This window comes from Lactuca serriola, chromosome 1, assembly GCF_051521515.1.
Source record: "Lactuca serriola cultivar US96UC23 chromosome 1, Lser_US96UC23_V15, whole genome shotgun sequence".
NCBI classification, from domain to species: Eukaryota; Viridiplantae; Streptophyta; class Magnoliopsida; order Asterales; family Asteraceae; genus Lactuca; species Lactuca serriola.
This window is the reverse complement of record NC_136408.1, coordinates 55145891-55162312: the sequence shown is the minus strand read 5'-3', so window position 1 is coordinate 55162312 and position 16422 is coordinate 55145891. Positions and strand designations below refer to the sequence as shown.

At 36.8% G+C, this 16422-nt stretch overlaps 1 protein-coding gene across 1 annotated transcript; it reads left to right on the top strand.

The window, feature by feature from the left end:
• Positions 1 to 12077: 12077 nt before the first annotated feature.
• LOC145068706 (putative serine/threonine-protein kinase PBL25) lies at positions 12078 to 13940 on the top strand. The gene is made up of 2 exons (XM_079015711.1): positions 12078 to 13084; positions 13181 to 13940. Exons 1-2 carry the CDS (start codon positions 12176 to 12178, stop codon positions 13757 to 13759), a joined length of 1488 nt encoding a protein of 495 aa, XP_078871837.1. The 5' UTR covers positions 12078 to 12175; the 3' UTR covers positions 13760 to 13940.
• The last annotated feature ends 2482 nt before the right edge of the window (positions 13941 to 16422 follow it).

Sequence of the window (16422 nt, the reverse complement as noted above, 5' to 3'; positions counted from 1 at the left end):
CTCTTTTCATCGATCCTACAAAACATCAAAATGTAATCTTATCACATCATTTATTAAGAATCTAGAATAGAAACTTAAAAGAGTTAGATAATGGATTTTACTTGAAGTAGAGCCATACGTCTTGACTCTCCCATCTCTTAGATCTCTCAGGTAGTTAGGGAAGCTTCGTCTCCAATGCCCATTCTCTTGGAAATAAAAGCAAATGGACTCCTTTGGCACAATACATTGGACAATCACAGACTTAGTTCTTTCTGGACTTCCAATGTTGCCAGTGTCCATTGAAGTTTGGGAGTTTGATTCACCAGACAAATTTGCTTGACCAGCACGCCAAATCATTGCTGATTCAGCAACTATAAGCAAATAGATGAGATTAATGAGGGTCACGTCGTGATCCATCATATAGTACTCTCTAATGAACTCACTATATGATTCAGGAAGTGACTAAAGAACCCAGTCAGCAGCCAACTCGCTTGAAATCTTGACACCCAACATGCTTAACCTATCAATGTGTGACTTCATCTCTAAGACGTGTGCACACACAGGTTTCCCATCTTCGTGTTTACTTGCCAAAAGGGATTGAGTGAGCTTGAACTTTTCAAGCCTTTGAACTTGTAGGTCAGGGAGAACAATTGGAGGAGGTGGAGGAAGTAAAGCATGACTCTCATTTCCTTGATCGTATCTCGGAATGTCATCTTCATTTAGAAAGCTTGTTCCAAAGGATTTGGGAAGACCATTGTAAGATTCAGACATCTACAAAACGGGAGAAAATTCAAGTTATGTTGATTAGAATTCTTGATGTAACACCCAAATGAAACATCAAGCTAGGTTCCAACACGATACTCTACAACCTAGAAGAGGGATGCCGTAATCTAGTTGCAGAATATTTGAAGGTAGGTAAATGACGATTTACCAATTTCCACCATGAAAAACGAAAAGGAAGTTTAAGTTTTAAATGAATTGAAACTCCTAGATCTTTTGAGATTCATTGAACTTTTCAATGGCATGTTTAATCTCGATTATGCCCTACTATTTGTGACTGGGATGCCGAGGATCACAAACAAGGTGTGAATAACCATACAAATCACGTGGTGCACCCAATGCTACTATCACCTAATCAATGTGCCGGTTAGCCACACACGCTCCATTGATATATGATAAGCATCGAGCCACCCTTCGCCACCAATGTCATCCCCAAATTAGAGTGCCGGTGAACCACACACGCTCCACTAACGTTTGACAAGGGTACGAAGTGTAATTCCATGGGTTAGCATACAATTTCACATTTTGCCTAAAGTAACTATGATTTGGGAATTTGTATAAGCATTTAGTTACTTTGTACTTCATTATACTTATAATGGAAGGTTTCTGTCCTATCCTACCCGTTCGGCTAACGACCCTCCACTAGTCAAGAGTGCGGTGGGTAAGAGTGGATACCCATTCAATCGCCATTTTATAGGCAATTTCCTTAAACACCCCTTACAGACCAGCTTCGTGAATGAGGCCTACTAACGGTAAGACTGACTGTTTACTCATACATACATACATATATATATATATATATATATATATATATATATATATATATATATATATATATATATATATAATATTAGACTTTTAATGTTATATATAGTATAGGGTGTATTTTACACTTTTAAAATACTATGTGGTTTAACTTAGTAAATTATACTTTTAATTTAATTAAACGTAAACCAAAACTTTATGGATTTATTAAATCACTTTTAATTATACACTTTAATTAATTAATAAAACCATAAGGGTGTGATTTGATTTTTTTTTCAAATTACTAGGGTTTTAGAATTCAACATTTCAAAATTAAACTTTTAATCAACTTTTAAATTCCAAAACTTGAGGGCAAGTTTTGAAACTTTTCAAAACATAAGGGATCAAATAACAAATAACATAAATTAAACAATTAATTTAGTCATTATCTATATTTGACCTAATCTTATTTTAGTCACTAGATAATTACCAAATAATTTGAAATAATCCTTATTTATCATATAAACAACCAATATTTAAAAGATTTGAAATTATCTATTGTTTTGGCAAGGATAATCACTAATTTAAGATAAAAATCGGATTTTAACTTCAAAAAACGAATTAGGCATCAAATCCAAGTCAAAACAACAGTTAAACCCCGAAATACCCTCTGTCTGACGCTCGAACTCGCTGAGTCAGCTCTGAACTCGCCAAGTAGGGGCCAACTTGCCGAGTCCAGATATTGACTCGCCGAGTTGAGTCGGGCAGAGGCCAAAAACTCAATTTTTTAGCAAACAAAACAGTTAAGCATCACATACAACTGAAACCAATCAAGGCTCTGATACCACTGATGGGTTTTATGCATAAGAACAATCCTATGTGCTCATACAAACCCTAATGCTTTGATCTAGGTTTGTCTATTGTACATGCTTTGAATCCAAGACTAATAAACTTAGATCTAACATATTATAAACTGAATTAGGGTTTATAGAATTACCTTTGATTGTTATATAGCAATAACAATCAGTTCCTTGCTTGGATTGGCTTCAAAAGCTTAGTGCCACAAGTGATACACCTCTAATGGAGTCACAAACACCTTATGCAACTTGGATGAAGAGGAGAAGAAAGGAGGCTGCCCAAAAACGACTAGAAACCCTAGAGAATCAGTTGTCCACGTTTTTGGGGCCTAGGGGGTCCTTTATATACTTGTGTGGGTTGCTAGGGTTTCAGTCAAAACCCTAATGGACAACTTAAACTCTAAGCAGCCCATGGAACCTTCTGGATAAGGCCATGGACGAAAATATGATGGGCTCCCATCATAATTTTGTTCACCCCTTGTTCCTTTAGCATTCCTTAGCCCAATAACTCAATTATCCAATAATTGCAGTCTGGTCCTCTAAATTTAATTAATCTCTTTTAGCCACAAAATTAATTCTTAATTAATTCTTGACTAACATTAAATTAAATAATATGATTTCTCTTTTAATATATTATTCTCATAATATATTAATAAATCATATTTAAACCTCTCTCTCCTTAATTCATCCTACATATTGCTATAGTGAAGGTAACTCAAAAGGACCATGCTCATAATCGGGTCAAGTATATACCAAAATAGTTATGGACTTAGACACTAATCCAACATTAAGACCCATTCTAGAAGAAATGAGCCCTAAACCTTACTCAAAATGGTTTAGATCCAATTCCAAAGCCCTCAAAACTTCAAGATACGCCATGGGTTATAGATCTGGACCCTAGGGACAGTTTGGTCATGTAAAGTTCCTATCTTTACTTGCATGCATGGGCTAATTGGCTCAAAGGCCAAAATGGTGGTCCACAAGTTGCATGGGACCTTCATGGCCATAAACTTGGCACCTTTATGCCATGAAGTCCCTTAAAGACCCTAGATTTGAAGGATTTTCCCACATTGGACGTCTAGGTCCCAAAGACCAACATTCGTGGACCAAAACATGAAGAAATCACTCTAAACTAGCTCTAAACATTCAATAGATAAGATAGGAGCTTTATACCTCAGATGAACCAGAATGAAGCTCAACTTCTACATCTACTCTTCTCTTACACGTCCTTGCTCCTTCTTCATGTATCTTCTTTTTCAAAATCACAAAGAATGCACAAGATGTTGGGTTTTGAGCATTCTAACACTCCTATGGTGTACATGCAACCTTAGATGCTTTGGATCTATGTTTTCTCTAATATACATGAAAACTTTAAAATTCCAAAGCATCATCCTAACTAGCATACAATAGAGTATCTTTACTACAAAGTTCTAGTTAGATGACATACCTTTTGTTGTTGTTGGAAGCCTTGTTGTGTTTGGCCTTCAAGAAATTAGCACCAATAGTATGAATGCCTCAAATGGAATCACAACACACTTAGAACAAAAGATGACTTTTGAGAGAGTTTCTTACACTCCAAAATTGGATCATGGATTCCAATGATCACTAGTGTATGTCATTGCCAATTTTGAATGCTAAGGGCTTATTATATAGTGTGGCACATTAGGGTTACACCATGTAAACGTTAATAGCCATGACCTTCCATATTCCTTAGGATCCATGGGTTTAAACCTCCATGGATCATCCATGGGTTGTCGCATGGGTTTAGCCCAACCTAAGGAATCATGGATCATTGGCCCACACCATAAGAATGAATGATTTACCAATCAACCCCTTGTATTTAATCAGTCTCTTTTTGATCACTGAATTAGTTCCAAATTATTTCTTGATCAATACTAATTAAATAATATGATTTCATATTAATATGTTAGAAATTATAATATATTAACAAATCATAAATAACCTCTTCTCAAATGTCCATCCTATCAAATTGTCCTGGTGATATGCAACCCAAATGGACCATGCTACTCTCGAGTCAAGTACATACCAATAATAGTTATGAGCTTAGACACCTAATCCAACACAATAATGGCTCAAAACTTTCAAAAGTGAATTAGGGTTTCGTAGCTAGGGTTTGGGAAAATTAGGGTTTCATTCTACCAAACCTACTCGTCGAGTTGAGGCTCTCAACTCGTCGAGTACACTTCACAACCCACATCCAAATCCATCTCTACTCGACGAGTTTGGGGCCTCCAACTCGTCGGGTTTCTATACAAAAATAAATAAATGTTGAATTAAATACATACCAGGAACCGAGCTTTACATATACGTATTTTTATACCTATAAATATAGTGGGGGTAAAGATGGGTAGATTTGAGATGATATAGAGGATGAGAGATGAAAGATGTGATGGATGATGAGAGACTTGATTTTAATGATGATCCAGTCGTCTAGTGGGGTATATATACAAACTATTCTACACAGTCTAGTAGAATGCTAGTAGGCTCACAACCAGTAGGTGTTTTTGAACTAAGTGTTCACTAGATGTACTCCATCCCCCCTATGGTTAGCTTATGTACATATATTTCTAAGGTATCTCCTAAACATTATTGTCAATCTTGAAGAAAATTCCATAGGATAGGTCCCATGAATTAGATGCTTTAGGGGAAGAAAGTGATGATAACAGGAAAAGGTAATCATCTTGAATGTTTTGATGAAAATAAAATAATCATTATGGGTTGAAAACCCGATGTGCTCACTAGGCCCAAGACCGACCCACTCAGTTTCTTATATTACATGTAGTGGAAGGGAAACACAATTGTGATGCTATGATGAGCGATTTAAGGACACTTATAGGCCAGTAGTTTAGATAAATTATTGTAAGACATGTATAATTTCCGTTTTATGCTTATGTACTGTATTCACGATGACATCCCAACATTTTCAATATAAATAAAATAAATTTTTTCGAAAATGCTTTGATAATATTATTATCATATTTTTGGGAACAAATTCCATAATAATAATATTTTAAAATGATACTCCCATTTTAAATAAGCCTAAATAGATCAGTCTTTTCTGGCCTTCAAATTTGGGGATGTCACAAGAACCCCATCTGTCCACTCCGGTATTATAATTGTAACTGTTTAAAGTATTGATCATGGATATAATGGCCAATCAGGATTCCAAGTGGATTCTGGTGTCGATAAAACCCCTAAGGTCACCAGGAGAACACACTTGCATGTTTTTACACCTAAGGACCTGCACTCCATCTTTCTTTTTCTAACACATACACTGCAAACACCAAATACACCGCATGGTCCTTTTTCAGAGGCCCTAGCCAAAACACGACCGAGGCCAAACTTGGTTATCGACCAAGGAGATCAAGAAAGCTATGGAAATACTTCAACATCAATAATACAACCAAGTGACATAGGCATGGTAAGGACCAATGTGCAAGGATCCATGAACCCCGGGGACACTCCGATGGTGACTGAACCATACTTGATTGCATATGATAGATGAACCAATCACCAACCCTCTACCGAATCAGGGAAAAATGATTTGAAGCTTTTAAGAAGGTCATGCGTGTAAGAAAGGAAAGACAAACCTTGCACCAATAAATGAAGGAAGAAGAAATCAAGTATGTTGCAGCCTACTGGGTAGATTGGATCATTAACCTGAAGACCATCTATGATATCCAGACTAACCCAAAGATGGATTGATATGGAAGATACCATGCGAAAAGCTCAACAATATAAAGGGAATTTAGCTGGAGGATCAAAGCCCACTCATTCACCAATTGAAATTGGTGATGCCAATGATGACGGTACCAAGATTCAAATCAGTCAGGAACCAATATTTGATTTTGGTTTTCATGATGAAGAGGAAGTACAGAGCCAATGTCAAATTGAGGATTTTGATATGCTTTTTGAGGATGAGGAATCTAGTGGGTCTCAACACTCCACTTCCATGCTGAATCAGAATAAGAAAAAGAAGGTTGCAGTATCAAGAAAATAATTTCTTGATCTCAAAAACAAAATCGATCAAATTCTCACTGCTGTATCTTCTTAACAGCCCCCGTAGCCTCCTACCAATCAACCTCTTCAGTCTTTCGAGGAAAGGCTCAAAGCCATTTAGTAAAGAGAAAAATAGACTTCAGTTCAACAAAAACCTTCTCGGTGCTGAAAGATATGCATTCTTTGTTTGAGGAGAGGGGAAAGCCTTCTTCCTCAAAAGGAGGAAAAGATCAAGAAACTTAGGATCAAGCAATTCAAGTCAATGAAAGCACAAGCTACTCTTTTGAAACTGAGAAACTGAAGTCTCCTTCTCCCAAAATTCCAACTCCTCCTTCGATTATAAAAGAAAAAATTCCATCATAGTCTCCCCAAGATCTTAGAAAAGTAAAACTCCAACTCCTCCACCGAAAAACCTTTGCCAGTCGTTGTAGCCAAACTAGAGCCTTCTATGTCCGATGATAATTCCTATGAATCTCCCAAGACAAGGCAAAACAAGGCAAACTGGAGATCAGCCAAGATAGTCGAGTATATCTGCCAAACTCATGGATTTGATATTAGGATATATGAAACTCTTATCACATGTGGGTAAATCCGACAAGAAGATTCTTGGAAACTGATTATGTTCCTCATTACACCTACTCTAAACCATGTGGAGCATACTAGGACATTCCTCTCTCTCCCAATGATAAATACTTCCCAATATTTTAGTCTTTTGACCAATATAGCCCTGATGAGAGAAGGATGCCCATGGAGTTTGAAATATTAAACTTGTTTCATAAAAATTATGGGAAATCAATTGAAGAAAGCTTAGTTAAGTGACACACCTGATGTTGTGACAATATTCAAAACAAGGTCGTTCAAAGGAGAAACACCTTATCAATACACTCTTTCACGCTAATACCACATAACTCAAGAAGACTTGATCTTATGAATTCCAAAGAAATCTTTCTGATGGCAAGGGTCTTCAGGCTCAAAGCTCCAACATAATCGAAGATTGAAGATGCATATATCATGGCTGTTGATTTCCTCAAAGCGCTTGTATGTGACTTTAAAACAATCGATGCTGAGATCCAATCTGTCCATGCAGAAAAGATGAAATTCCCTCCATTTGAACACCCCAATTACATTACTAAAGGAATTCAAAATTTAAGCCTCAGATCAACAATCTTCCCGGAACTTGGCATTGTTTCCAGGCTCTCTAGAGATAGTGAAAAGTTCTTTCTACCAGCCACTACTTTTCATCATTGTTCCCCTAAATTGATGGAAGGAACTCTTTCCATGGCCCAAAAGAACAAGAACACCACTCAAGAGGTGAGGTATGAAATCTCCATGAGGATCAAGTGGATTGTTAAAGTTAGGAAGTTCTGGTGGCTCATAATTAAGTTTCTCAAGCATAATCTATGAAAATGATAGTTGTGAGGTCATTAGAGGGAAATTGTTGAAACATGAACTGACCCTCAGAAGCTAAAAGGTGTATTGAATTCCCAAAGACCAGTTTTGTTTGTTGCGGTAGAAGATTTTGTTGGATGATCAGTTCCAAAGAGCTTGGGGACAATACTAAAGACTAGGATTACCGGAGTGAAAAAGGTTAACCTGAAGAGAAGCATGTTTTGTATTTTGTATGCCGTAGTGTCAAAAAGATAATATTCATCTTTTATGACGTTATGTGTTAGATGAGTTATGTCAGTTCAAGCGTGGCAAGCATGGCCGCTTGACTTTAGGATATTTTATTATTTATAATGTACCACATTTTGCAATATATAGATGATCATGTTGATCCATCTAACCGCCACTTCCCAGGATTTCAGTGTACTACTCGTATTGAATACAAGTCTTCATTATCTTATACTTATGTTGTTAATCATTTACTAACTTGTGTCTGAATGCAAACCTTGTTACGTTTCAACTAAGTATAAATATTTACTTATATTTACTGATTAATCTTGTTGCTATATATATATATATATATATATATATATATATATATATATATATATATATATATATATATGAACGGGTCAAAGTCACCAATGTTCGCCTATTTATGTTTGTTAGCGTATTCCGAACTTAGGTCCGATGTCGGGGTTAGCCTGATGTAGATTATATGTTTCTAGGCTTCGTTCTGATACCGGGGCAAGCCCGAGGAATGTTTGTATGCTTCATGCATTCGTGATTATTGCATTTGGGTGTTTATTTGTTCCGGGCTGTGGTCCGATGTCGGTGCAAGCCCGAGGAATGTCTAACTTATATGTTATATGTTATGTGTTCCAGGCTTCGGTCTGATGTCGGGGCAAGCCCGAGGAATGTTTATATGTTTATGTTATGTGTATATGTTATATGCTTGTTGATATGTTATATGTATACCAGACTTCAGTCCGATGTTGAACTTCGGTCCGATACTGGGCAGGGCCCGATGTCGGATTCGTCCGATGTCGGGCGGGGCCCGATGTAGTGGGCAAGGCCCAATGTATGCTATTATGTGATTATTTGTATGGTATGTGGTAGTTTGTGGAGACTCACTGAACTCCGTGCATACAATTTTAAGTTTTGGTTTTAGGTACTTCCGCTAGCAAAGGGAAGAGCTCTGGATGACTGCATGACACGCACCACAACTTCTAGCCTGGGATGATTTACTTTGATGTTTGACACATGATTTTGATATACTGAAAGTTGTTTATAACATTTATGAGATACACGATTTATGATTTTTATATGATGATTGATACTTACTGTTTTATTTATGATTTAAAAACGTAAATTGTGGACCGTATTTTTTGGATGTTTCATGGTTGCTCTACTGTCCGCCAACTCCGGGTCTCTCTTGAGGAAGCATACAACCACTCTTTTGTCGAAGTATTCGAACTTTGCGTGACCAACTTCGTCATTTTTCCAAAGGAACATCCTCTGTTGCTGAATTTGGCCGTCGGTTCTGGAATATTTACGATCAACTCTCAACTGTTGGTCATCCCGTAATGGAACCAGAAAAAGTCCACTAGTTCCTATGTGGTCTGGGTCCGCTATTAAGACTTTTGCATTGTAATTTGTGCCTCCCGGTCTACAACTACCGCCCAAGATCTTCTTGCATAAGCCGAAGCCCATGAATGGTTTTTGCGCTCCCTTCACGGGACTGCCTCTCCTCCTACAATTTTTCGGCTCACATGAGGCCACCTGTTTCTTCTCGTGGATGTGGTGTTCGTGCTTTTCGGGGTGGTCATTTGGATCACTCATTTATTGAGAGCTCTTCATACGCTTCCACCAGATCCACCAACTTTTTTGTTTGATAATCAAAGTGCTCTCTTTCTTACTCGTAATCCGGTTTCTCACAAACGTGCTTAGCACATTGAACTTGACTATCACTTCATTCGTGAGCTTGTTTTATCCGGAAAGCTTCACACCGAGTTTGTTCCTACCAAGTTTTAAGTGGCTGATATTTTCACCAAAAGGTTGTCACGTCATCAGTTTGAGTTCTTTCGGGAAAAGCTTCGTATTGGTCCACCACTGTTTTGCTTGAAAGGGGATATTAGACAATAATAGTGTTGTACTTAGTTGTATATTTGTTTATTGTTCAAGGTTGTAAAGTGTAACTTTTATAACTTATATATTCTCAACCTCTCCACCACGATTTCGTGTGAGGAGTTTTCATTCTCTTAATCAGATTTTGAAGTTAGACATTTTGTCTTAAGGCATTAAGACTATGTAAGTTGTGGATTAGCGCATATTGTGGGATCAAGATTGAGACCGAGTGATCAATACATCTCTCGATTGCTGTACAATCGTGCACCAAGTATGATTGTTGTTCCAAATCCGACGAGGATACTATTGCTGCCAATAGAGGGAAAAATGGATCAGACGTCATGGTTAGAGAGAGAAAGGAGATGGCGAGGACGACGTACGTAAAGAGAAGAGAGAAAGAGAGAAAAAAGGGTATTCAATCTGATATCTAAGGGTGTGATAATCTCATACACAATTTACCCTTATGATTTTTGTTAAAAACCTATATACACCATTCAACTTTTTGTTAGACTGGACGGTGTGAGTGAGAAACTCCCCTCATTTTTTGTGGGTCAAAAGGCCATTCCCCTCACTTTTGTTTCTTTTGCCTAAACCCAAATAGTGGGTTGGAAACTTCTCTCACTATTTTTTTTTGGTTTTTTAAAAAAATATTTCCTATAAGTAATATATTCATTTTGTAAGAAATTAAAAACATAAGTTTTGACTGAGGGAAAGGTGGTGAGAGAAAGAGGTGAGAGAGCCCATTCCATCACTCTCTCTCCTATTCTTATTAGCCATTTTTTAAATCTTTTTTAATACTTATCAAATTATACACCTACTAAAAATTATATATATATATATATATATATATATATATTTAATTTTTAGTAGGTGTATAATTTGATAAGTATTAAAAAAGATTTAAAAAAATGGCTAATAAGAATAGGAGAGAGAGTGATGGAATGGGCTCTCTCACCTCTTTCCCTCACCACCTTTCCCTCAGTCAAGGGATGATGTTAAGTTAAGACCGGACGGAGTGGGGTGAGGGAAAGGTGAGGGACATGGACGGAGCATATATAGGGCCAAGGGGGGCTGTGGCCCCCCTTAATTTTTTATATATATATATATATATAGTCCATAAGTATTAAAAAGATTACATATTATGCCCAAAACAAGAAAATTTGACTTTGGCCGCCCCTGTCCTTTAATTTTTATACGTATTCTATTTTTGGCCCCCCCAAATTATAATTTCAAGCTCCGTCACTGGTGAGGGAAGCTTCCCTCCCCTCTTGAACACCACTCCGTGGGTGAAGGAAAGCAGTGCGGGAAAAGAGGTGGGAGGAGGGGGTGCCGCACTCTCTCTCCTCTTCTCATTGGCCGGTTATTTTTATTTTTATTTTTTTTTATCTTTTTTAATATTTATAAAATTATATACCTATTATAAAAATATAAAAAATATATCAAAATTCATGGTTTTTAATTCCCTACAAAATGAATATAATATATGTATGAAATATATTTAAAAAAAAGTGAGGGAAGGGTTTCCCACCCATTCTTTGGCTTTTTGGTGAGGGAAAGGAAAGTGAGGGAAAGAGGGGTATGGCCCACCAAAAGTGAGGGAAGAGTCCCTCCCACACCCTTCGGTCTAAGAGAAAAAGCTTGACGTACTCTTTCCCTCACCCATACCGTTCAACCTTAGTTATAAGATTGTCATAAAAAATCTCACCATTAAAAAATTTGATCTAGTGGTCCACTTTTAGTTATTGGGTCTTGGTGAATATATGATCTCTCTCTCAATCTCTCTCTCCCTCCCTCCCTCTCTCTCTCTCTCTCTCTCTCTATATATATATATATATATATATATATATATATATATATATCGAAATTTGTTAAACTTACAACAATTTATCACTTTTCCTATTGTTTATCTATTTTATTTTATTTTTCTTATTTTTCGGTCTTTTTGCTACGGCTAGCTACCTGCACTTCCGGTACCTTTCCTTTAAAAAAAATTATGTTGAATATTCACGAAATTGCCCCTAAAAATATATTTTCTATCTTTTTCTGTGGGAAGCCGCCTCTGCTGGTTGGGTACATGTAGTTTGTCTTGTTGACGATAATTGGTAGCTGCAAGGTTTTTTCGCGAATAACTAAACGCAGTTAAGTCGTCTATGAGTCTTTGGTGAACAAGGAGTCGCTGGAAAAATAAAATCAAACTGTAGCTTTTTGCCTTTTAATTTGCTCTCCAATTGTGTATGTGGAGCTCTTCCCATCTCCTTCAATATCTACCAAAATCATAGACAATGTCTTCAATAAAAGAGTTTGCACACCTTAAAATTTCCCTAGAAGCTATAAAATTGGCAACCAATAACTTTGGTGACAGCTGCTACATCAGTGAAGGTGGATTTGGTAAGGTCTACAAAGGAGAGCTCTTTCACTTCGGTGATCAGGTTATGGTTGCAGCCAAGCGCTTAGATAGAAGATTCGGACAAGGGACCCCAGAGTTTTGGAAAGAGATCATGATGCTTTCTCGCTACAGACATGAAAATCTGGTCACTCTCTTGGGCTTTTGTGATGAGGGTGGTGAGAATATCCTTGTGTATGAGTATCTACCGAATCAAAGTCTCGACAAGTACCTTAGTAGCTCTAATCTGTCATGGATCCAACGCCTAAACATATGCATTGGGGCAGCTTGTGGGCTAGAGTATCTTCACAATCCGGGTGAGACTACACAAAGAGTGCTACACCGTGATATTAAAAGCTCCAACGTACTCTTAGATAAAAGTTGGAATGCCAAAATTTCAGATTTTGGCCTTTCCAAACACGGACCTGCTAACCAAGAATTCACATTTCTTATCACCCATGCAGTAGGGACTCCTGGGTATTGTGATCCACTTTACGGGGATACTGGATTCTTGACAAAAGAATCTGATGTCTATTCCTTTGGGGTGGTTTTATTCGAAGTCTTGTGTGGAAGGCTTTGCGTAGCGAATTGTGATGACAATCGCCGTTTTTTGTCGAAATTGGCACAAAGCTGCTATGAAGAAAAGAAGCTGCAGACAGTTGTACTTGATTGTCTACAAGAGCAAATATATCCAGATTGTTTGGAAATGTTCTCTAAAATTGCATATCAATGTTTACACAAAGATCACAATGAACGTCCACTGGTAGCTGAGATCGTAAAACAACTTAAAGATGCCCTTAAATGTCAAGTAAGCAATACGTTCAGAAATAATAGGATTTACTTATTTTGCTCTAATTTTTTTTAATAAGCCCATGCATATTCTAATTCTACATCTCATATATAGGTGGAATATATGGTTGAGAAGGAAAAGAAGTTCATATTTTACACAGCATTTTATGCGGAGGTAAACATGCATATGCATGATGAGCTAGAACAGGTGTCTAGTAATTATGAAGAGGACATGGATATGCAAATCATTCAGCATAATGACATGTCGGAAGAGGAGTTGAAAGCATATGATGGTACAGATCCTAGGAAGCCTGTTCTTTTGGCGATCAAAGGTCAGATCTATGATGTCTCATCGGCCAGGATGTTTTACGGAGCAGGTGGTACTTATGGAGAGTGGAGTGGGAAAGATGCCAGTAGAGCCATTGCAAAATTCAGCTTTGAAGAGGAAGATTTGAACAGCGATCTCACTGGTTTAGGGAAGGTTGAGCTGGAGGCCTTAGATGATTGGGACATCATGTTCAGGAGTAAGTATGTTAAGGTTGGATCCATCGAAAATCCGAAGAAAAATCTGCCGGCTTGGATCTATAAAAAATTCAAAGAGAAATCTCACTACTACAAAAAGTCACATAGAACTCGCCATATAGCACCCGCAATGGAATGCATATTTCAAGGTTTATGCTGGTTGCATATGTAAGTTTGATTATATTGTATCCACTTTTAGTATGTTTGACCATGCCAATTACATGTGATTGTATTTTCCAAACTTATAAAATAGCAATGTAGTTTTTTGTTTGTCCCTCTTAGGTTGTTCTTTTTTCGTACCAGTCATTGTATTTTCAAAATTTGTCATGGGCAACTTTTTATTTATAAAGCCTGTACAATAATTTAGGGCTATAGTGGCGACTGGTCCTTTAGAGGTGACAACGCTTGGTGTTGTCAACTTACTCAATCCAACGCCTTCGAAGAATGTATCGTGCAATACCCATCGTCGCTAAAACCTCTTCGCCTCTGCTAAAACTTAACCGTCGTCGCCAAACGGTGTCGCCGCTTAAGTGCATCGTTGATTTGGACCATCACCTCCATTTTTTCTTGTATTCTGATTTTGGTTCCTTTCCAAAATTTCCATGGGTGGTTTCTTGTTATTGCGACCATCAGTCCATCTTTTGTCGGAGCTTCATCGAAAATACTTCTCCGTCGCCACCACACGCTCATGTACCGAAAAAAAACGTTTTTACTTACCGGGTAAAGGTCTTCACCACCGACCACCAGAAGTAATGGCTCTCTACTATTTTTCTTTTTCTTTCTATTCTCTCCGATGACCAAGACACAAACTTAAATTTGTTTACCTTCATGATTTCAGAACACCGGTGGGAAGGGTGGATTTGTTTCTTTATTGCTGCCAACGAATTGCACCACCGTTGCCGGAGTACCGCCACAACATGATCACCACCACTTTTCTACCTGCAACCAGCATATGCTATATTTTATCCAAATTTCTTAAATTGTGCATGTATAATGTATTTGACAGTGAATGTATTTCTAAGTGTACATTTTGTGTATTTGTATGTATAAATGTATGCAATTTGGAATGTTTGTATGTATAATGTATGCAATTTGTATATATGAAAACATAGTAAATGTATAATTTATGTATTATGTATGCATTTTGGAATTTTTGTATGTGTAATGTATGTATATGTGTGTATTTGCCAATGAATTATTAGTGACGACATCTTGGGGGGGGGGGGGGGGGGACCGAAAGTGTTAGTGGTGACAAGAGCATTAGTAGCAATGGGAAGCATTAGTGGCGACATGAGCATTAGTGGCAACGTGAAGCATTTGCAGGACAATTAGAGCAATAACGATGAGGCATCAACGACGACCTTTAGCGATGTATAACCATCAGCAGCAACAATCGAGACTATTAGCGGCAATAATCGTAGCCACTAATGCATGCTAATTATTCTTGTAGCTCTACTTATGGCCTAACACCATCATCTATATTCCCCCCACCACACCATTATCGGTTCTTGTTAAGATATGTACATAAATGATAAAAAAAAGAACTGTGCCCTAATTGGGACGAATCAAAAAATACATTGCTATTTTATCACTTTTTAAAGTATATGTCGGCATATAGTATTGCCAACGTAACAAATGAGGGTATTTTCAATAACTTACCTATCTACTCCTCGTTCCAAAAAAAAAAGAGAAAAGAAAACCATATTACTCTATGTAAATGGATACAACAAGAAAATTTGTATTTTAATAAACCCAAGAAATAAACTAGAAAATATGTGAAGAATAGAATTTACACAATAGAAATAGTTCTAACCTACATAATAACTGCATTCTTCAAAGAAACATAATCAAACTCTATAAATGGAAGCTCAAATTCAATCATAACATTACAATATGGGATTTTCATAGAAAAACAATCGTCTCAACGATTTGAAGAGATGTATTGAACAACATGTTGGATGAAACCAATCCATCAAAAGAGAAGAATGTAGTTTTGCATATGAAATCATAAGCATAACAACAAATATGCAAATAAGAATTGCTACCATCATTATTAAGAGGAAAAGTGTTCCAAGACAAATCAATATTTTTTTGGGTATTGCTTTTAAAAAAAATGCTACTAAGCATAACGAGATGTAAGGATGAATAAGAACCCAAAGATTGAAGTCGAAGATAAAACTAAAGAAATGGCATGCATTATGGCAAATGATATGAAGAGTCCTTTTGGGAGGGTATATTGGAAGACCATTTTGGTTGTAACAACCTGGATTGTAAAAACAACTGCAAACAAGATGGTGGCTATAAGTGCACCAACCACCATGAATTGACCAGACGTTTCTTTCATCCACTCCCCACCTTTTGACACTAGATCTTTATGGCTTTAAATGAATAATTCAAGTGATGTTACACCATCATTGTTCTTTTATGTTTTGTTAAAAGGTTGAATCACAGACTCTACCTCTTGCAACACAATATAAGTTATAAATCCATATTTTAGTATAAATCAAGTAGCTTGAAGAGAATGATTTAAATTGAACCATGGTAATTCACGATGTTGTTGCTCTCAAATCGAGGGGGAACTTGTTGGATTAGGTGTCTAATACCATAATTATAATTGGTATGTACTTGACCCGAGAGTAGCATGTTCTATTTGGGTTGCCTTCACCAGAGCAATTTGATAGGATGAACTTTTGAGAAGAGGTTATTTATGATTTGTTAATATATTATAAGTTCTAATATATTAATATAAAATCATGTTAATTAATTAGTATTGATAAAAAAATTAATTTGGAATTAATTTAGTGATCAAAAAGACTAATTAAATATACGGGTATT